This window comes from Peromyscus eremicus, chromosome 1 (genome assembly GCF_949786415.1).
Source record: "Peromyscus eremicus chromosome 1, PerEre_H2_v1, whole genome shotgun sequence".
Lineage (NCBI taxonomy): Eukaryota > Metazoa > Chordata > Mammalia > Rodentia > Cricetidae > Peromyscus > Peromyscus eremicus.
In genome coordinates this window covers 65,299,381-65,322,753 of record NC_081416.1, presented here as the reverse complement: position 1 = coordinate 65,322,753, position 23,373 = coordinate 65,299,381, and the positions used below count along the sequence as shown (strand labels likewise).

Sequence of the window (23,373 nt, the reverse complement as noted above, 5' to 3'; positions counted from 1 at the left end):
ACAGGATGGGGGACAGGTGACTGCTGCAAGCCTTTGCTCAGAAACAGAAGGCATCAGTGCGTAAGGACATAGGCTAGGGAAGGCACTCATCTCTGCTCTACCTCTGGCCACAGACAGGGCTTGGAGACACAGAGTTCTCAGAGAAGCAGCCCACCTGAGGCTCAACACAGGGTCACTACTTACTTCCAAGAAACTCACTATGAGAAGAGGATCTGAAGTGGGGCCATAAGTGAGTACAGAGACAAGGTCTCCCAGGCCACAGCTTCCTGGGCCCTATCGGTGAGGCTATTCACAGAGCGTGGCAAGGACAGCCTCGCAGACATCTGATGATGATGGTCATAAAAACAAGGAGAAGAAAGTGGGGAGAGGAAAGGATGGCAGAGCAGGGCTCTCTCCAGGGGCCTAGCGCTCAGAGAGGAAGGTACATGTGGGGTTCTCTCACAGTATAACCCAGGGTGGCCCTGGCAGTGAGTCAGTGAGTTACAAATAACAAAGCTAAGGTTCAAGCTGTGCACCAGTGGCCCAAGCACTGGCGTCCCTGTAGCCAGCAGAGAGGCACCTTGGGAAGCCCGACTCCCCAAGTTCAGCCACAGGAACCACACACATTTGGCCAACACGGATTCTGATACATTTGACTGTTTTTCACCTACATCTTTTTTCTTTCATTTTTCTACTACAACTTTAACAAACCTAAAACTCACATGTAAACATTCAGATATATCACTGAAGATTCTGAGTGGACTTAGAACACTCTCCCCTTCGGGGTAGCCCTGCCTGGGGGCACTCAGTAGTCTCTTGACACAGTGTATGTATATCTTCCTCCTGGTATAGCAACAGAAGATGTTCCAGAAAAAAAAAAAACAAACTTCCTCCCCAACTCTCAAACCAAAAGTCAGATTTTATTCTGATGCAAGGGGGGAAATGGCTCTCAGCACATAAAGACCAATTCAAACGGGGAAAAAACCCCGGGACACACTTTCCCCGAACACTAATGCCATGTGTCCGACAGAGAACCTTTCATACTGCGATGACAGTCATAGGCACCCAGAGAGCAGGCAGAAACCAACCAACAAAGCAGGTCACACTGGTCCTGAGACGATTTGTAGAAACTGAGGCTGGCCTCCCATACGAAGGTACATTCAGGGATGAAGATAGCATCCAGTTCTTATAACTATTACACGTCTGTTTGCAAATCACTGGTGAATTCTCGTATTTAAACAAAATCAAAGGCATACCACATTCGGCACTCACACTTGGTTTTAGGTGAATAGAATAGGCCCCTTATATCATCCAAGCCAGTGGGAGGAAAGATATGTCCTGCGCAGAAGAGGAGCCACACACCTTGGTTTTCCTGATACCAGATCATACAGTGACACTAACTCAGAGCATCTTGAAGTGAGATACATTCTAATTTAAGGTATTTACTTATTTATTGCTTCCTAATGGGTGTTTCCCTCTAGAGTGCAAAAGAAAGGCTGCGGAGAAGACGGATTTGGGTCCTCCCCTCTGCACTGCTTTGCTGGCATGATAGGAAGTGGCCGCTCAAAGGGCCCAACTATTTCTTACACGCAAACAAGGCCAGGCAGAGCGTCTGGGGCCGCCAGGCAGCTCTTCATTACGGCCATGCCCGACCTGGCCTTCCCAGTTGGAGGGGATTCCAGAAGCTCTCCACAGACAAATAAACAGCAAATAATTCCAGGGGACAGCCTTGTAGAACTGATTCCTTAATCAACAGTTAAAGAAGCAAATTGGATTTGCCCTATCACAAAAAAGAAATTAATCCCAGACCGTAGTTATTGTCTTAAGCACAAGAAGGTTGTCTTAGAGGCTTGGCTGGATAATTTCATTTTAAAAGTATCTCTAAAATTTGACATCCCCCGGGATTTGTGGTTTTCTCCATCATTATATAACTGTAAACTTCTGGATGTTAGAGATTGGATAATTCCTTTCAGCTGGACCAGGCCTCCAGTGCACTTGGATGCTAAGGATGCGCGCTAGCGGGTTGCTAGGGGTTACCAGCCGGACTTGGGAACAAGACAGCTCCCCAGAAAGCACATCAGAAGTTAGAGTGTGTGAGACTTTTCTAATCTATCTCCCTCTGTCCACTTTTTAAATCTCTGCTATTAATTAAAAGAATTGCTACAAATTCCTTTTCTCAGGCCAAATCTATAGGTGGCAGAGAAAACAAAACAGAAACCAAGGCCCAGTCTCTCGGAGGTGGCTGGGTTTGCTCCTGTTGTGCAGCTCTGCTGGGCTGAGCTCTCTGGAACCATATGTTCTCGAGCCGTTCTGCAGAGGAACTAGCCTTCAAGCACACGGCCGTCATGTGCACTTCCAGACACACAGCCCTAGCTGGAAGGGTAAACCACTCTGTAATACCAGTTGTCCTCTGGGGTCCCTGCTGTCTCCACATGTGAAATATCTCCCTGAACTTATCCATCCTGTGCACAGTTTCAAAGTTGATTAACATTTTGTCTCTAGTATTACGTTATTATAGCCTTTATGTTTTAATCCATTTTTTTACACCATGGGAAAAGAAAAATACCACTATTTGAGTAATCAAGTTATTCCTGTAAAATCCTAAATAAAATGAGAATTTTATTAAAGATATTTATCTCATACAACAAGAATAAAATCAATTTGCAGTGTCGGTCCAGCATCCAGCTACAATAACATTAAAATATATTGTTTACTTGCGGGTGGGGCAGTTTCTCTTTTCAGATTGGTCAATGAGGGGGACGACATAGCGTCCTCCTCTCAGAATGCTGGCTTGGCGGCTGGACATGGAGGAGAGCATTTTTATTGTTAATCAATGCCAATCAATTCTGAGCCTTGATGTTAAATAGGGATCAATACCGCTGGGCTGCAGATGAGATCTGATCTCAATTGCTGAGCAGACCTGCAGAAGTTTTTAATCATAAGGTAAATCAAGACTGGAGCATAAGTCAGATGAATTAATATTGGTGGTGGAGGACCTCGCTCGCCACTGATCCAGCACAAGGAAATTTCTGTCATATTTCATTATCACTCTTAGGGCAAGCTGAAGGCAGCGTTTGGGGAGCATTTCTTAGTGGAGGCTGGAGCGCCCCTCACACCACGCGGTGAATCCTCGCTGCAACTGCAGCCAGCTGGTCCACCGAGTATAGTTATACGTATGCCCCATGAATCTCATTTTATGCGATTAAGATCCATAAAAATTCAATAGCTTTTCTTCTGCAATTCACATTTTACCTGGTGAAATATCATAAGAATTTCATTATCTTTGCAGCTGTTGCCTGGGATCAAGCAAAGGTTATTATCCTCTTCGAAAACACTATAGAATATGTACGAAAATGTCAGGAGAACTGGGCATTTAAAGCTTGATTTTTTAAAAGAAAAACACTGTCTGAAGTTTAGAATAAACTGCACTTGACATTTATGTACCATGATGCATTTCTTGGTAAACTGATTTTGCAAGGAAATTCTTTGAATGCGACTCTGTGACCAGATTGTAAAAGGAAAAGGAAAGATAGGAGGAGAGGATTGGAGAGGAGGAGGGAGGGGAGGGGAGGGAGGGGAGGGAGAGGAGGGAGGGGAGGAAAGGACAGGGGGTGGAGGTAAGGCAGCACACTGATCCTAGACCCAGGCTGCTCCTCACATCAGTCTGTATAGGATTTCCTAACCTTTCAGATAACCATCCTTGGGAAGATAACTCTAAGAACCCTGACCGATTGGAATGGTGTGATCCTACGGCTCACTCAGGCCCCTTTAAAGCGTTTGAAGAAAAATGGTCAGCGCAGAGAAAGTGATTGATCAGGAAGCTCTGTAAATCACACGGATTCCGTACTGTCCTCCGGCCTCACTGCTAGGGTTCCATCTATGATGATAAATTAGCATTAGATGGGACCTAATGAGTTTACTAAACATTTGGGATTTGTGCTAATAAACTGGCTGGCTGTGAACTAGCAAAGGCGATGAGCAATCCCGCGGCTCTCTCTTATCTCGGTAACATGACAGTTGAACCACGCTTCCAATCTGCGATCAATTCATCATCCGACACCATTGTACATTCTTCACAAAAAGATAATTACTGCTTCCCTGGATCAGAACACTCATATTTCCTTGGAATTGCAGGTCCTGATAGCAGTCTCTGTCACTGCTGCCTTGAGCCCCACTGTACAGCTCTATTTATGATCATTATTTTCGCCTAAACAAGCCTTTTTCCTCAACTTGATAACGAAACCCGCTATGATGAGGAGGGAACGGTGACGACATTGTTTCCTCTGTGGAGTGCTTTTACATTTAGTGGAGGCCTCTGGCCAATATTTTATTCAGGACATTAGTAAAAGTCTCTCCACTCGTTAAAACGTATCGCTACCATTTCCTTTAAAAAAAAAAAAAAAGTCCTGTTTTCAGCTCTGATTTGTTAAAAAACAGAAAATAAGAGTAAAGCCAGCCACGTCACAGGGAATAAATCAAAATGTGATTAAAAAGACTGCAGCCAGTTTAAAATCACAGGCCCCTTGCCTTCCTTGCTTCTCCTTCTGGGTTCTCCCTCTTCGCCTTACAGGGATCTGCCCTGGGACTGGTCACCTCTGTGTGACCCCCGCACACGCAATAAATTACCATAACACATAACTCTGAAACAATGTAAATTAGTTACTGTGCACAGCCTAATAAATGGGAACAAATGAGTTTGGTGCTGGAAAGGGGTCTGGATGCTCTAATTGCTGGGGATAGTTATCCTAGGGTCTTAGCAAACATAGGCCATGACCACTATTCAGGACAGACACCCGGAACTCAGCAAGCACACTTCTCACTGCAGGTCTCACAACTACCCGTAGCGTGTTTTTGTTGTTATGCCTACATTTGGGCCTGGCAGAATCAAAGGAGTATTTTGAAACTATAGGACATGCATGTGTGTCAGAATATTCTGAACCGAGACAAGCATGTTTTCATGTTAAGCTTTTCTAGGAATTGTGGCCAGCAAGCCAGGCTCCCAGAGAGGCAAGACAAGTGTCCCAGACAAGAGCCCTGATGGTCAGATGGAGTAAGAGAGAATCTGTCCTTGAATTGGGGAGTGGGTGAGGGCAGGGTCTGCTTCCGAACCACACAAAGGCCCAGCTGTGGATGGGATCCTGGCTGTGTAGTAACTTGCATGACTCATTATTTGTTCGAAGTAATGATCTTTGGGGAAAGGACCGTTATATTTAGAGCCCGCTTGTCACGTTTAATAAATGGCAGTGACTGCTGCTCCCCGTAAAGCACTCTCCCAGGTCCTGCTTCCCTCCCTGGGGCCTCCCCTGGCCGGGGACCCACAGCAGCCCATGTCTGGGTAACTGATGGCTGCTGCCCAGTGGCCAGCTCAGACCAGTGACCTCCCAGGGTAGGGACACACCGTTCATCCAATCCAATCCCCAACTTGTTTCCTGACCCAATCTTCCGGGTGTCATGGGGCTTATCGCTTCATTGAGAATGTGGAAGTGGATGGGGAGCTGTCTCTGGCCGCATGTCCAACAACCAAATATCAAGAAGAGAGGCCACCCGGCCACCCCATCCCAGCACACTGATCTGATTTACAAACCTTTCCTAATGTGAAACAAATGCTGTGGGTGTGAATTCATACTTAACCGTAAAAGCCCAAGCATTACTCTGTCTCGTATTAAATACCACATATAACTCTCAGCAGGCTTTATGTTCTGTTTTACTGTCAGCAATGGCTAAAGCCGGCCTAACATTTTGTTTGGCAATTAGGAAAATTTGTAGTTTAATTTATTAAACCAAAAAAGCCAACAACTACACCAAATGCTGAATTCATCCCGTTTTTATGCCATGGGGGCAGCAGGGTTGCCTTTCCAATAATTTAATCATTCTCCTTTTATGGCCTACATGATTTAAATATTCCAAACAGTATTATTTAGGAAATAAAACCCTAATAAGTGAAATTGAGCTATATCACTTCAATAAATGCTTAATATAAAGTTAAAATGTTTTAACTTTTTGGAAAGGAGCCAAGAACTTGAAGCGGGGGCAAGTGGGACACGCAGCTTGCAAAGGCCACAAGAGCCCGGCAAACAACTTCCAACCCTGACATGCAACACATAAGCTCGGGAATGACGGACCCATAATAAACACCAAAGCATCAAGACTGGAAGGAAAGGAAGGAAGGAAGAACTTTTAAAAGGGGGCGGGAGGGGGGATGAAAAGTGTCCCGAAAGAGTTAGCAGTGTGTTATGAGAGGACGGTAGGGAAACTTGAGGGCACGCCACTCCCGGAGGCAGCTGGTCTGGAAAGCCTGCATGTTTATTATGACCCTACCTGTGGCACCCTTAAAGGGCAGGGATCCAGGGACAAATGGGCAAGTGTCATGGGTTTGGGACAGGAGAGGGACACAGAGTGGGAAACTGGGGACAGAGGCCAGGACAAGGATACTCTACTGCAAGACACGTGATGGGAGATAGACGCCATCAGATATTTGTCCAACTCCACAGGGTGCAGAACACCCAGTGATCCCTCCAGCCATCTGTGGACTTTAGTTAATACGTATCAACTTTAGTTGGATTATAACCAGTGTCCCATACCCAGTGTAAAATCTTCACACTGGGTGGGAGCTGAGGGCCAAGGGGGCCACAGTAAAGGAACTTATGCCTTCAGTTTTCTATCAGCCTAAAGCGGATGTGGAAAACAGTCTGGATGCACAGACAGGCAGCACACATCAGGCAGCCCCGAAGTCCCTGCCTTGTGGTCTCCGCTTCCCTAGGCCCCCTTGCAATGCCAGGTCTCCCCTCCTGCCTGCCTGCGGGTGGCATTCTGCAGAGTGGGGCATAGGGTTCTGCATGGTGAGGACTTGGCACAAATACCCATCTGCCTTACCTGTCGGGACAGTACTTAGACCCTACCTATTCTACCTATGGCACTGAGGGTCTCGGCAAGGATGCTCAAGAAGGAAGTTTTTCCTCAAGCCAGGGCAGAGAGCATTTCTGACTCCAGAACCAGAAAGATCAAGTTGAGTTGGCTGGGAGGGGTGCCCTCTCCACTGGGCTATAGTCATCTTGTTTCTAATGACAGGCCCTATCCCCTGTCAAAGCTGGATGACCCATTGGCCCATGGCACCTGTACTCCTGAGGAAGCTGGGACATCCTTCTGGGCCTGTAATCCAATCTCAGGCTGGTGCTGCACACGGTCACCCATGGACGGCCCTGACCAGGCTCAGGCATGACTTGTCTTTGGAGAGTCTAGAGCATCCACTCTGTACATCTGTCTACAATTTGGTGAAAACTCCAGAAAAGGAGGCATTGTGCCCTCATAGAAGCCTATACCACAGGGCCAGGCTCCAAAGTCAAGGATAGTCGCCGTCCCCCGTGTCGTCGCGCCCCCCCCCCCCCACCTACTCCTTTGTAAATTCACCAAATGTTTTGAAATCCTCGAACACTGCCAACGTTGTGTTTGGTTGGGTCACTTTAAAATGGCACCCTGCCCTTGGTGCTTTCTTCTAAGAGAAAGAGCTGGGAATTACAAGCAGGAGGTGGGGGATCAGGGGTAGGGGTGGGGGATCAGGGGTAGAGGTGGGGCAGTGGGGCAGGCTAGAGCTGCCTGTCAGGGCCAAGGAGGCCTCCCCCCAGATGTGCGACAGCTCCTGAGTCTTCCAGCAGAGACATGCTGGAGCCGACTTCTTCCGCTAGTGGGGCCTGGGCTCTGTGTCCTGCAACAACACCACCCGAGCCCTTTCCTTTCTGCACATGGTAAACTCATTTCCTAGTGAATTACCGGGAAGGCACTTGGTAAGGCCTGCTGCTTTCAGGAGATGCTCACTATCCATAGACACGGAGCCCCTCCTAAATTTTGAGCATTTTCTAACTGAGTAACCTTCAGTGAAGGAATTGCAGATAGACAGGTTTGAGGTTTGTTTGTTGTTGTTGTTGTTTTTTCATTTTTTTTTAAGGGCATGAGAAATAAGTGATGCAAAAGCAACTGAAGTCAGAGTTCCCTGTGCGCCTACACACAGTGCTCTTCATCCAATTGCTTGGCAAATTTACAGCATTTACAGTTTTGACTGATGTGACGGGCTGTTTTCTGAATAAAGCATTTTAGAAAGTGTTCTCGAGCTTCGAGGATGCAATGATCATTAGTTACCCCCAAGTCCGAGAAGCGTATAAAATACAACAAGAAAACCCTTAACCCATAAAATCCCTCCACTTATTTTTCTAAATGATAGCCATATTTTTATTTTAAAGCATTCATAATGCCAGCATAATGTCTCATTATATAGAGTTTTAACCACAAGCGTTTTGGAGAGATTTGCTACTAAGATAAACAAACAAGAGGAGCGTGTGTTCTGGCGAGCAGTCGGGAGCGGACGGGTGAATGGTTTTCATTTTCTCGGAGCGCAAGCTAGGGCAGCTCTGCCAAGTACAGGTTAAGCTCCTCCAGTTCTCACTTCCTGTACCCCCACTTGTCAATCACTTCCTGTCTGCCACGACAATCTCCATCATTAGAGCCTGGAATTTTTATCTCCTCCAACATGCCTCCCGTTGCTACTGTGAGTTTGAATTCTGATAAATTATTCACCATCTTTGAAAAGTAACCGAAAATTATAGCATCAACTTGAGCCACCTATATCTGGGGAAGATCGCCCTCCTCCTCCCTGTGTGCGCCCCACATGCTTCCAGGAGGCCAGCTTCTCCTGCGTTCTCCAGCATCACGACAAGGCCTCTGGCCAGCCCCAATTATCTTCTGGTGCACAGAGCGTAATTATTTGCTTCCTGTAAGCATGCGTAACAGAACTCTGAGTTTGGACGGCTTTCCATACGGTAATCCAATTCGTCCATGCCATCCTAACACGATTACAGGCACTGGCTATATCTTTGCTCTTCACCTGATAAGGCTGCCGCAGAGGCGCGGGATGGTCTGCGTCAACATCCCTCCTGGAGTATAGCTTCTGACAGCCCTGCTTCCAGCCCCTCCCTCCAGCCCTGCATTTTCATAGCAACGGGCTGCTGCTTGCCGCTGCCTGCCCCTAATGGGCAGCACCACACAGCTTCAGCCCTTGAAAGAGCTGACGAGAAGCTGAGCTGGTTAAGAGTGCTGCGGAAGTCATTGTGGGCCTGTGGCTTGTTTTCCAACCCAGCTCTCTAACTGGCCTGGCCCGGTCACCCTGTAGGCCTTACCCAGCCAGACCAGGCAGCCATAAATCTCTGCAGGCCTCCTCAGCCTAGAGCAGAGATGTAAACCCGAGACCTGAGGCTGGCCCTGAAACTCTCCTCACTGTGACACACACCATCGGCTTATACAAAGATGCGCCATGCCTGATGCACAGGCGTGGCAGGGTGGTGGGCACAGAAGCATGCACACAGAGTGGGCACTGTTCCTGGTGCCGCCCCATCTAAATGAAAGAGTGACACAGTGACTCTGTTAAGCTGCTCTTCCTCTCCTGTTTATTTTCAGGAGTTTATAAAAAAAAAAATATTAAAGGATGAATGAACGTGGTGAACTTTTTGCCTCTCTCCATTGGCATACCAGGGAATAAAACAGCCATTCACACCTGAGCCTGGCTGAGCCAAATGGGGCTCGTGCCAACCAGAATCAGAGTCTTTGTAGCCACTCCATTCATCCAAAGTGCATTTTAATATTGCCAAATATCTAGCCAATAGTTTCCTTCTCTGAAGTCTCCATGTATTAAAACAGACCCAGAACCAAAGAGTGTCTCAGCTTCCCAGCCAAGGCCAAGAGGAGGACTCCAGGGTTTCGAGGCCTGTTTGATGATAATTATATTCACTTTCAAGAAAACTGAGAAGGAAAAATTAACAGCAAACTATGCTGTTCTTGCTGTATTATGCATACAGGATGACAATCCATCATTTCAGAAGTTATCAAACAGGTCTCCATTTTGCAGGTTATCCAAATGCTACTGAATAGAAAACCTTGGGTTCCCTAAATGATGTGTAATTAAAATTATTTTTAAAATCCTCCTTGACAGGCCGAGGCTTAGCCAAAATGTAAATGACATTAAAGAAGACAATGAATTTAATTTTATTTAATGTCCCTTTTTGCAGATCCTCATTTACATAGCATTTTTAACAAAAGCGTTGACCTTATAAACGCTGGCATTTGTACAGCTTCGCCGCCGAGTTGGATTTAATCACGCTCGTGCAAGGCCATGAGGGAGGGAGCTTTAAGTTCGCTGCTTGGAGATGGAGTAGGAATAAAAACATCGGGACTGGTCAAATGTTTATCCACCCTGCTTCTGAAAACAACCTGACAGGAAGATGTAAGGGGCTAGGGAATAACCCGGTGCTGTTTGTAAGGCTTGGTAATAATCATACATAATCGTTTGGAAATATAGCTAATAAAAAATATAATGAGTGTTCAGCAAAATCGGCATTAGGCCCAAATTACATGATATTAATACTTGAACAGGTGCAGAAAGGAGCTTTAAATGAGGTAAATGAATAAATTGTCCCAGAGCACAACTGTGTGTGCTGACAAAAAGTCAATCCCATGAATAATTCAGCAAGCAGGACTGCCAGCAAAGGTCGGCTCTCTTTGACCTTTGTGACAGGAAGTGAAAGGAAACACTGTTGACTAAAAAAAGGAGAGAGAGAAGAGAGAGAGAAGGGAAGGAAAAAAGAAAGAGAAAACCTCCAGTCCTTCTGGACTACCGTTCTGCAATCACTTTAAAGGTGTAAACTTAAAACACACAAATGAATCAAAGCAAGGCTTTGGAGGGAGGGCTGAGAGGAAGCACAGAGCTAAAAATCTCTGGTACTTACACCCTCGGACCAGAGACGGTGTGAAATCGCAGACAATGAGAGGTTAAGCAAATAATGTTTTTCTACAACCCAATGTCAATTATGTATAAAAATCTGAGGTCAGCTGAAAAGTATTTTCAGAGCCCACAGGGCTGAAATTCTGTAACAGCTGTTAAATATGACAAAACTTCATGCACCCCCCCCAAAAAAAAAGAAAAACTACAGCCATTCCAAACTCTGTATGAAAGAAAATAGGATAAACAGATGTCTGGCTCCCAGACAGGAAAGTAGGACAGACTTGGAATGATAAGTCTCCCAAACTCTATAGACTAATGCCAGATTTATTGGGGAGGGGGCACTGCCTGCCGCAGAGATGCCAGCGAGCAGGACGCCAGAGACAGTGCCATCTGGAACCGCCCCGCAGAGCATGCTCTCAGTTGCACACAGCCCATGGTGTGCAGCCAGCCCAAGTGGGCAGCCGCATTGCCCTGCTCCCGAGTCCTCCACAGGCTGCAACAGTTGGACCCTGTGCTTCAGTGCTCCCCAAGCTGAGTGAGGAAGGGGAGGGTAAAGTGATGTGCCTTCCCCAGGCATTTTCAGAGCTCCTGAGGAAACAGACCCGGATGGCACAGGCGAATAATGTGAGCCCAAGTGTGGTTTTGGTTTAGCAGCTACGCCGACATCCTGTAATCACTTGCAGCCCTTGGAATGTACGGGTGAAACAGGAGAGATTTATCTGCTCATATTTGGGATATGTGGACAATGGGTGTTCCTAATGAAGACCATCTGCTTTTGTGTTTTCCCAGAAAACATTATTTCATGAGGAAAATAATACTCCCTTCCTCCTCAGCAATACCATAAAAATTCATGCATGTATATGTGAATGTGTACGCATTTGCATACACACACTTGCATATGTGAGGTGCCTTGGCTGTGCATGGCCGTGTGTGTGTGTGTGTGTGTGTGTGTGTGTGTGTGTGTGTGTGTGTGTGTGGTATGAGGAGGTAGGCCTCCTTCCTTGCATCTGGCTCTTTGTAGGTCAATTCAGTGTATGCAAATACATGTTCCTGTGGTTGTCTCTTACAGGCCATACCTTTACAATATTATAGTCCTTCTCGACTTGGTAAGTTGCTATTATATTATTTTAAATACATGGAACTATAAAAAATTGTTTCTCCCACAGTGTTTTATGTGGGAGAAAACAGTCCACATAAGGAAAAGCTTCACAATAAATGAAAAGATTTCTAATGGGAGACATCTTCACTGCCCCCCTCCTTACTCTGAAGTGTCTTCCATGCCATTTGTAAGTATCTAATACTTCTGAAAGATAACTAAACTAAATTGTGTAATTAATTGATTTAAGGCATCAGGGCCTATAGAATGTGATTACCCTGCCAGAGCAGGGAGCTTACTTCCCTGTTCTCATAACACACAAAGCGGTTTCAACGTGTGGAAGAGCTTGGTGTGGGTTGGAGCAAATGTGGGTCCATTGATCTCAATTCAGGTTGGAATTATTGGTTTATATCCTCAGGACAAATATGCTTTATCTGGTCAGAACCTGCTAAATGTATCCAAAGGCCATAAGGAGCTGGTGAAGCACACTGTACAGAATTCTTAAGCCAACTAACCAAGTGAGAACAGGGCTGGTGGGGACTGGTAAACTCACCGATCTGATGGGACATTTTATTCTGCAATACTCAAGAGGAAACCCAGGCTAAAAACTCAACAGGAGCAACTAATTTCCAGAGGCAGTCCACACCCCACAGAAATGATCGTCATTATAAAATTGAGACACATCTCTGTTGCAAATGACCACATTGCTCCAAAGAGATCGCCTACTGAAGACGAGCCTCTCTTTGATTAACACAAGCTGTCCCAGCGAACACTAAATTCATTTTTCCCTCTTCTAGAAATGTGCCTTAAACTGGAGATAGTGCCAATACCACAATCAGTTCACAGGGATTTACAGCAAGCAACAAAATGCTAATAGTATTTTGTCATTACAAGTGACAGCTCTCTTAAGAATGCTAAAAATGTACACTGTATTTGTCAGTACATAAAACTATCCTTACCTTAAAATCCCTAACATGGAAGGTGATTAAAATTCCTATAAAATTGTCATATCTTTGAATTTAGAAGCAGAGCAGATTTTTCATCAATAATTAAGACCTCCAAAGCATTTATGCCAAGCGTAAATGGAGCTTCAATTCTCCTTATTCAAATAAACATGGTAAACCCATTAACCAAATGTTTTTACATTTTTCCCTTCCTCTTGTGCTTCTAGAATATCAATGATCACATACTTCCCTTAGGTTATAAAGGTATGAGTGGTCTTTGCATATATTTTAATTAAACAAATATAAGAAAGACCCCTTCAGAAGAGAATTAAAGAGCAAATTTTGTATGCTGGAGGAAAGCACTACCACCCATCATGTGATTAAAAACTGAGTCCTGGATGTTATTCACTATCAATGTTCAATAAGTGATTGAACACTGAACAAATCCAAAGTGCTTTTGAAGGGGAAATCAGTGTCTAAAATGTGAGTCAAAGCAACATGACCTTCCCACCATCATGGCATAGTTTTTTTTTGTTTTGTTTTGTTTTGTTTTGTTTTTAAAGTCATGATTTAAAACCAAACCACATTTAAAATCTCCAAGCGGAGAGGTGAAGCATTTTCACAATCTTGCATTAAAGGCTAATGTGGGCTGCTTTTCAAGCATCTTCCACTCAGACAAGATTCCAATGGCTGTTCAGTATACTTTTAGCCCATTCAAAATAAAATAAAATGAGTTCCATCTCAAACAACAACCCAAAGCTGTATGACTTCCATAGCCACAACACCGAAACAAATATAATTACATTGATTTCTGTAGCTCCAGTTTCGTAAGGCATTGAACTTGTTCTCAACTGCCTGAGTGACGGCCACAACTGGTCAGCCCTATTTGATTACTAATAAGAGAGCTGTCCCTTCTGTCAGATACCGAACATTCTCCACTAAGCAAACAGCTATTCCAGCTAGTTAAACATTAGCAATGCTCCCCACCGGTGCCGCAGACTTCTTTAGGCTTAACTCGTGGGGTTTTCCGGGTTTAATTTTTCAGACCCTGGACAGCAAAGTTCATGATCAAAAGATAACTTTGTAATGAAAGCTGCTGAAACTCAACCCTCTTCAAAACAGTCTAACCCTCTGCCTCACAAAACTGGTGTCATATATACACGTCTAACATTTATTCGATTTGGGTACCAATTTCAAAATCTGCAGTCAATCACACACTGGGCCCCTTGCTGCTCCCATTGTTGGGAAGAAAGAAATCTCCTCTCCTCCTCAGAATAGCCTGGGTGAGTCAGAAGGGGAGGGTGGCACTGTTTTTGTTGTTTCCACTAAGGCAATGCCAAGTGCACATTAGCACCATTAGGACTAATGATTGGTATCTTAAAAGGATGCCACGTTGCCCAAGGAACATGATAAATGGCGAGATGAGGAACAGCAAACCTAAAGAATGCATATAGCTAATCTAGTTATGGAAATTAATGTTGGAAATGTAACCAGCATGTGTAATTAGTTTCAATTATAACAACTTTGGTTTGTTAGTTACATATTTGCTACTTGACATAAAACGACAGCCACAATTGGAAAAAAATTAGGAGACATTTTGCAACTAATTGAGAGCAGATTAAATTCATTCTACCACTGGGCGATGATTGCAAGAACACCACCACCCAAGCTTCAACTTCAACGACCATTCGAGGTTTTATATATATATAATGCAAAAAAAAATGAGATACTTGTTAACAAATTAGCAGAAAGCATTTTATGACATATCTCTGGGTTTAAAGCCAGAGACTCTCTAGGCATAAAGTGCTCCTCACAGTGAGAGCAGTGGCAGATGAAACTGCTTCCCTTGACAACTCGCAAGCAATTACTGAATCCCCACAGAGCGAGCCACCGGGTTTCCACGTCAACCCACCTGTGCATGATAACACACGCGGACAAATGGTGCTGTGCACAAGATGAGCCCCACACCAGCCTCCAAGCTAAGGAGCCACTGGGAACCGAGCAAGGCAGAGAGGTTTGCTGGTTGCTACCGTTTTGTTTGGAAAATAAAGAAGTCATCCTTACCTGTCAATGATTACAGGGTCTGAGGGCGTCTCGTTTCTATTGCCACAACTCTTCTTGTCGCAGCACCGGCTGTGGGGCAATTGTAAACATGGCTTTTAGTATTCATCTCAGCTTCCTCTGTCCGACTTGTAATTTTTTTTTTCAAAGTCTGACAATGAAGCGGTAGGAGTCAAGAAAATAGTTTTCCCACTTAGGCAGCTTGACAAATTTCAACCTAAGTGAGTTCACACGCTCTTCAGCTAAACTTATGTTGTAACTTTCTGCCAGAAGGAGCAGAGTTAAACACATCTATTAATACTAGCGGGGTAGCCAGAGCTCCTATACAAATTATGATGCTAAAATGCCGAAAACATGCTGTTGGTGTTTGTCTTTGCAATGAACTGAGGAGAAAAGGCTGGAGGCTGGGGAATAACTTTTCACAGCTTCAGCTTTTGTTTACCTCCAATTGTCAAGCTGTTATTTCTGGAAAAGATGCAAGATGCCACCTCTACCCAATATTTCTTTGGGGCATTTATTAATTATAAGCACAAAAGCATGCATCAATCTATCACAAACGTCTATTGTCGCTTCTTTAAGCCTACCTTAACTCTGTTATTGAAACTTTAATTAAAGCAGAAACGAAACAAAAATGTTATGCTTCTCGCATTTTAAAAAAGCATACTTGTATAATGGTTACATGTCTAAATTAGCTAAATTAACACCATATGGTAGGCAAAGTATATAAAGCCTTTTAAAGCTGACAGCTAAAGTGATTAAAGAAAGTCTACAGTCTTCCACTTAGAGCTTAAATCACATCTGTGCGCTTTCTATGTTAATTGCTGTACATGCAGAAGTGGATAATAAAGAAATTCCACTTTATTGGTTGTAATTTATATTTATTACCTGATATGAGAAAAAGTCAGCTTTTGTATATTGGTGCTGTAACAATACCTCTGCTCAGAAGTGGCATTCAGGCAACAGGCACCATAACCGAGGAGAGTATGCCCCTCAGAGTACGGGGCCTGCTACTGTAGGCTGCCAGCCTGCACAACCTTTCCTTATTATTCCTTGCAACTATATTTCACATGCCACACATACAAAGTCAATGATGCGTTTTTATTCGCCATGTAGGGGCGAAACTCTTGTGGTAGTTAGAAAAAAAACAGGTGGGAAATTGCTCTTCTGACAGAGATCTCAAGTAACGGCACGCTATCTAACAACAATATGAACGATGCATCGCTGCTCTAGGGAAGAGGTTAACTGACAGAATCACAATCCAATTCTCACATACACGAGCTCTGTAATAAGTACAAAAGGCTTTCCTTTTTATCAATAACAGACAATTGTACGTCTCAGGATGCGAGCATCGGAGAAGGAAGTAGTCAAATGAGTCCCAGTGAACTCTGACTCCCGCGCGAGGACAGATGCATCCCCTGGTCTGTTTTCTTTCTTTATCTCCTTCTTTCTTTTTTAACTATATTGCCACGACACGGCCAATACATTAATCCGCTCGGCTGAGCAGCGGGTTGCACTGACCATCATCACTGACAGGGAAATGAGGTCGGACGCTGCTCTGGCCCGGCCTGGGGCCTCTGGCCTACTAGGTTTCAAGGGATGCCCTCTCTCCCGCAGTTGGGTGGGGTGGCCAGCGCCTGCAAGCTTTGCCTGCGTAGACTTGGCTGGCGCCGCCGGGGCCGCCTGCCTCCCGGGGGGTGGGGGTGGGGGCTCACCTGCACATGATCTCGTGGGTCAGCAGAACGCGGCACATCTCCGGGTTCTTGTCCTGGCCTTCATAAACGATGGCCTGCGTTGGGGGACAAGCAGAGGCAGGGGTCACGAAGGGCCTGCGGCTTGGGCGCCAAACCACCACGGGCACTGCAGGCCTCGCGGGTGGCAGGTGCACAGCCCCCGAGGGGAGACAACCGGCACAACAGGCCACCCTCCCACCCACCACCCCAGGCGCGGGGCCAGGCCTCAGAGGCCTCTCACCGCCCGCTTGCCGAGCTCTTCCCACGGGCGCATGCCGGGCCTGGGCTCCGGAGGGCTGCGGGAAGGGCGACGCAGGGCCTGCCAAGACCAGGGCGCAGCCTGCAAGGGCGCGCGGACTCCCACCCGGCTCCTGGTGTCTGGGCCACCGCAGCCTGGCGGGATCCTCCGGCCATTGTCTACACTAAGGCGGGATAGCTCTGTCGGAGGAAGCCGATCGCAGTATGATGAGACTACAGACGCCAAGAGGTCGCGAGGCGCAGGGGCAGCCCTCCTCGCGCCATAAGGTGCTGCCCGGGCCGGGACCCAGCCTCCAGCCCTGCGCCCTACCCGCGCCTCCCCCCGCCCCCTCCGCCGCCCCCCGGAGCCCGAGCAGAGGCCGGCGGCTTGAGCTGCGTGGCTCGGCGTCCCCGACCAGCGGGAAGTCGTGCACAGCGGCCGCACGTGTTCGCACCACGCCGGGGAGCTGGTGGCCCGCAGGAGGGCCCGGGCCCGGGGCGCCCCTGCCCGCGCGGCCACGTGCTCCTCGCCCGATGATATTTGGGAAGAAAGTGCTAATGGCCAATCTGGTGTTTATTTTCAAAGTGCTAACAATGATTTTTCTCGGGTAAAAAGGCAGTGTCTGCGCGCACGCTCGGGTGGGTTTTGAGCAGAGGCTCTGCCAGATGGTGCGAAGCCCTAGGTGCGCTCACGCCGGCGCCCAGCCCCGCTCCACCGCCGGGAGCCGCGGCTCGGCCGCCCTCGCCGCCGCCGCCCGCCTCGCCCAAAGGAGAGGAGAAAAGGCCACTGGGGGAGGGGCGGGAGGCGGGGGCCGCTAGCCGCAGGTTCCGGGCAGAAAATTCCTCCAAGGGGGAGGGCTGCCCTCTCGCCAGTTCCCGCCCCCCCACCGCTGGAAATTACTTCCAACCTCCTCCGGCACTTTCCTGCACTTCCAGGCGGACAAAGCCCTTTCTGCTAGGCGTCCAGGACTGGCTTCCTGGGAAGAGGGAAGAGTCTCCGCCAGCCTCGGTCCGCGGCCTGGAGCTCGGCCCGCTCGGAACCACAGAAGTGATGGGAGTCACCACAGGCCAACGAACAGCCTGGGGCTGCTGGGCTAGCGGCCTTGGCGACACCAGTACTTCTGAAAGAATGGCTTGTCCTCCGATGATCCCCGTATTTATATTTGATTTATTTTTTATTTTGTAGCACAAACAGAAATCCATAAACTGTCGGTTCAGCGCCATTGACTCTTTGATCAGTTACTGGGCTATTTCTTTACTTTTTCCCCTATCCCCGTCAGTGAGGAGATTAAATGCCTGTATTTTCTGCACCGTGTACACTGCAAAGACTAGGCGAAATGAACAATAAAAGTGTACTTTAAACGAAGCCTCCTGCTTCTCCCGTACGTGAGGCACAGAAACTTAGCAGCGCCTGCAAAACCCTCCTAATTAGACTACAGCGATTCGCAAAACCTTCTGCCCGACATACAAAGGAAATAAAAGGCGCCTGACAAACAGCAGCCGAGTTCCAGAGCTTCTGTGAATCAGTGCAAGGCTGGCAAAAGGGCACACCACAGTCTGTGTCAGAAAAACAGGTTTACCTGCCAGATCTTTGCTCCAGGAGAAAAACCACACAGCTCTGCGGCTGCAGACATTAAAACCTCATGCTCTGGCCGCCTAGGTAAGGACAAACTTTTTCAAAGAGAAATAAAATGTGCAAATTGTGCTCAGAGAATGGGACGCATGTGTGCCAGACTGCAGGAAGCTTGGAGGAGGGTTTTTTCCCAACTGGTTCACAACTCTGAAAGTTAGCATCAAAAATGAAAAGGCTACTTTCATTTCAAGTGTGAAGTGCAACTTACAAGTCTATTTTAACTTCTAAAGGAATCAGTGCAGGGTGTGTTTAATTTAGGAATTCTATATACATACACCCAACACTCTATTTTAAGAAAGCAGAAACAACATCTTTAAAACAATAACACATCACCCAGCACAACATTAGCAGCCAGAGACTGAAGACCATCCAAAAGCAATGAGGCGCTTTTCTGCAGTTAATCACATTACTGATAGCCAATAGTTATCATCAGAAAAGTTGACCAAGACAGGTTAAATAATTTAATAAGGAACTGCTTGTAATTATGTTATTTACAAGGTATGACAGAGGGTGGGAGAGAGAGCAGAGCTGTGGATGGGTTTCGGTGACCCCTGGAGCTCAGACTCTGAATTATGGAGATGGGGGGCTGAGAGGTGAAGATGGACTAGAGGAGAACAAGGTGACTTTTCACCCCAGCACATTTAACTTTTAAATCCAAATACACGTCTCGTGTTACTAGACCGTGACACTAGAAAGGAAGAGGGAAAATAACTAATCGAGCTTAACTCGATGAGCTTTGGGACAGGGTTAGCTGTCTTTGCAGGGGGGAGGGATCAATGAAATCACTCCAAGCAGAGAAAGAAACGTTTAAAAATAAACAAGGGGGTCTTGAAATTTTTCTGTCAAATATTAATTACCATAATTAATTAAGACAGAGTTTGATTCCAATCGCAAGTCATTTAATAAAGCATATATGTCCTGTTTTAATGACAGCATAAACTATTGTAGCAACCGCTCCATTTATTCCAATAAATATGGAATTCTCATTAGCATGTCAAGGAAGCGAAATGAAAAACAAATACAGGAGATCCATTTGTCAGTCTGCTCTCTCAGGCCCAGGACAACCCCAGCTCAGCAGTAAGGGAAAAACAATGAATACAGAGGCGTAAACTTTCTCACCTGCTTGGTCATTGAATCTATGAGGCGGACATAGAGATCTTGCTCTGTTCTGACGCCTGTGGCGGGGGAGAAAAAGAAACAGACAAATTCTCAGCAAGATTTTAGCCTGAACCTCAGGAGGGACACCCGGGCCTCGGCAAGCCAGTGCCTGGGACTACTGCCTCCACGGGGCAGCAAAGCTTTAAGGCAATCCCTACAAAATTGAGAGGGAGACAGAAAACCCCAGCCGCCTCTGACATTTTTCTTTTCTTAATTAAGAGTCTCGGGACTCTCAGGGTTTGCATTTGGAGGTGTAAGAAGTCTGTCTGGCAGAGAGCAGGCCTGAGTGCAGCTCTGGCCCCACACGGTCGTTTATTTTTCGAAAAGAGAATGCACCTATGGAAACAGAGTCCGAACTCCTTCCAGCGCCTCTAGAGGGTTCTTCTCTTTCTAAGCCGTGCACAGGAAGTAAGTTATGCTCGGCTTACGGAGCTACCCCCATCTCAATAATTAACATTAATTTGCAAAATTGAAAAAAGTCACTTAAAAGTGATGTTCTGCAGGAGCCCTTATCGATCCCCCTTTTACTTTCTACTTCAAGCCCCACCGGTTAATCATGTGAAGTGCCATCGACTTATCGATCGTTTATGTTTTGTTTTCCTTCTATGCCATGAGAAGATTTCGTGTTTACACCCATGTCATTTTAATCTCAAAATCTTTATGTCCTGGAACCATCACGGGAAGGGAGAGCCAGCGCACAGGGCCAGAGGGCAGGCAGCAGGCAGCCGTACTCACCATTGCTGTACAGTAACTGCAGCTTATAGTGAATGCCGTTGTTGGTTTTCTCGTTGTTCGGCTCCTGAAAGCAACGATAAATAATTGCATTTAGCGTGGCCGCCCGTCAGGCGCGGTCACCGCGTTCGGTCCCCCTCCAGGATCGAGGCCCCTCGGCCTCACAGACTGCAGGCAGGATTCCTGGCTCGCAGCTACGCGGTGATGTCACTTTTCCTGCTGCAAGCCCAGCGTTCCCCTCGCCCCCAGTGAGTCCGAGGGCACAGAGAAGTTGCCCGGCCCTTGGCGGGTCCAGTGCGACCGCACGTGGCGGCGGGGTCGCCGGGCAGAGCGCTCCCGCCGCCGAGGGGGGCACTCGGACCCCGTGCGCGGGCACCGACTGCCCCCTACTCCTGGAGAGGGAGGGTGCGATCGCCAGTGTACACTTACTTTCTCTTTCTCCACAAAGTCCACAAAAGCGGTCCTTTCGATCTCCACCGGCTGCCCCTGCCTGTCGTAGAGCGCCAGCACGAAGTGGAAGAAATTGGATTTCCGGAGGTTGGAAGGCGGCTGCTTCTCGAAGTGCGCCCGCGCCAGCCCCACGCCGCTGCAGGAGGAAAGGGACAGCGGCCCGGTGAGCAGCGCGGCGCTGGCCGGAGGAGGGGGCCGGGCCGGGCCGGGGCCAGGGCGCGCGGGGGCGGCCGGTACGTACCTCTGGGCGGCCGTGTTGGCGTCCACCACGCCCGCCGTGTGCATCCACGAGCGCACCGGGTTCATGCCGCTGCCCAGCGGCTCCTCCTTCATGGTCGTCCCCCCGCGCGGAATATTCTCCTGAATCCCAAACATGAACACTGCTGGCGGCGGCCGCGACTCCCGGCCGAAAGCGCGTCCGCGGTCGGCGGCGCTCGGGGCTCGGCGGCAGGAGGCTGCCCTGGCCGCCCTGGCCCTGCTCGGCGCCTGCGGTGCGGCCCGCCGCCGGCTTCAGCCCGTCCCGGGCAGGCGCGGCATACACCGGCGGCCGGGCGCTGCGGACGGCCGGAGACGCGGGCGGGCTGCACCGGCGGCGGCGCGGCGCTTCGGAGGAGCAGGGCGCGGTGGACTCGGTGGCCGCGGCGGCGCTTGTTGTTGTTGTTGTTTGCAGACGCGCTCAACGTGGTGTCATCCTAGCCAGGCGGCGTCCGCGGCTGCAGGACACTGCGGGATCGCCCGCTTCTGGCGCGGCCCGCCTGCTCCAAAGACAAATAAACGGGGCAGTGAGTGCCGCGGCGCAGTCCCGGGCGCAGGCGGGGCGCGGCGGGGCCTGGAGCGGCGCGCGCAGCGGACGGAGGCGCACAAAACTCAGCCCTCTCTCCCCGAGGAATGGACCCTTTCCCGGGAGCCAAAACTCGAAGCCCCCGGGAGCGGCGCTGTCAGAGGGTGACGTCGGGGGGCGGCGCCTGCGCCATATATGGGAGCGGCCGCCCCTCGCCGCGCCCCTCGCCGCCGCCGCCGCCGCGCTCGCCGACTGACTGCCTGACGGCGCCGCGAGCCGGCCCGAGCCCCGCGAGCCCCGCGAGCCCCGCCGCCGCCGAGCGCCACCGAGCGCCGCCACCGCCCCCCGGCCACGCGCCACGGCTCTTCGAGCCCAGCCGCAGCCGAGGAAGTTACCTCCCGCCCAAATAAATCTCGCAAAGAAACGATCGCAGCCAGTGCATAAGTGCTGCTTGGCCCCTTATACCTGCCCACAAGACCTGCCACACAGTCAAAATACCATGGGCCGGAGGAGGAGCGCCCCAAGTCACCCACATGCATACAATAAATGCCAGGGCAGCACTGGCCCTGGGGCGTCCCAAAGGGAACAGCAGGAAGAGGCTGGAAGGGCGCGCGGGAGGGGATTCCAGGGGAGGGAGGGACAACAACGGACTAGGGGAAGAGGGTGCCTAGTTCCCCTCCTGTGGCTGCACACACCCCGCCGCCACCAGGGCAAGAGGCGCAGCTCAGTTCGATTTCTAGGCAGACCTAAGGCTGCTGCTGGACCGGTGTGCCCACATCTGAGCCCCGCTGGGTGCCCCATGTTTTCTACCCAGGCAGAGCCTGCTGATTGTGGGGCCGGGGTCCACGTCGGAGACAGGTTTCTTCAGATGCCCTCTCTCCCTCCGATGGCCACAGGAGTTTCAGGCCCCTGGCCTGTCCTTGGGCGCGGCAGTGACAAAGAAGGCTGGGCCCTCTCTGGGCCGACGGAAAGAGCGCTCAGCCTCTCAGGCGACCCGGAGCTGGTGTCCAGCCTGTTACGCGCACTGAGAGGTGGCCAGAACTCCCAGCTCCAACCGCCTGAAAAGCAGAGCAGATGCCGTGGGCGCCAGGGACCCTGCCCTCTGCGCCGCCCGGCCTGGGTGAGCGCGCTCCGTGCGGCTCCCCGACCTGGTTTCGAGGAACTGGGAGGGCAGCTGGGAATCCGGCAGTGGCCCTGATGTGGTTCCCAGGCGCCCAGCCCGCCCAAAGGAGATCTGTGCGACGCGGGACAGAAGCCCAGGGGACGACCTGGAGATGTCCCAGGCTCTTTCCTGCCACGAGAAATAAGGCCCTTCTGGTTTTAAAAGAAGAAGAAAAGAAAAGGTTTCTGTGCTCAAGTGTCGCAGGGCAGCCTCTTCCCGCCGGGCCTGGGGTAGCTCTTCCTTTTTTGTGAATTGGTGGCGTGTGTACGTTAATATTTTAATTAATCGGGAAAATCGAAGTCCGATTTACGTTATCTGGGGAGCCCCTACACGCTACTTGGAAGGGGTGAGAGAAAAGATGTGCTGGAAAGCAATCTATTTTGCTGGTGTTGGGGGTTAATGACTATTGCCAAAGATAAGTGAATTATCAAAGCTGTTGCGCCAGTCCCATCTCAAAATCCATTACGGGGCCGGCCGTCTAATTAAATACGTAAGTATAATAAAATCATATTTTATGACTATTTGAGGGTAATGAGATTAGTCTTTAGAAGCGATCGCCACATATTAAAAATGCCACTGTCTATAGAATGTTAATAACCTTAAATCAAAGTGTATGGAAACTCCTCACGATAAATTAAAAGAAAA

General features: G+C 48.6%; 1 protein-coding gene across 1 annotated transcript in view; it reads right to left on the bottom strand.

Annotated features, from left to right (window-relative positions):
* The window catches only part of Ebf3 (EBF transcription factor 3), a 118,925-nt gene extending 97,686 nt beyond the window's left edge, over positions 1 to 21,239 (bottom strand). Inside the window, exons 1-6 of the mRNA XM_059250465.1 lie at positions 21,027 to 21,239; positions 20,765 to 20,921; positions 20,339 to 20,402; positions 19,565 to 19,620; positions 16,558 to 16,631; positions 14,849 to 14,917 (exon numbers count right to left, since the gene is read on the bottom strand). Of these exons, the coding sequence (XP_059106448.1) occupies positions 14,849 to 14,917; positions 16,558 to 16,631; positions 19,565 to 19,620; positions 20,339 to 20,402; positions 20,765 to 20,921; positions 21,027 to 21,160 (554 nt within the window). The 5' untranslated portion in view covers positions 21,161 to 21,239. The remainder of the gene's footprint in view (positions 1 to 14,848; positions 14,918 to 16,557; positions 16,632 to 19,564; positions 19,621 to 20,338; positions 20,403 to 20,764; positions 20,922 to 21,026) is intronic.
* Positions 21,240 to 23,373: the final 2,134 nt, after the last annotated feature.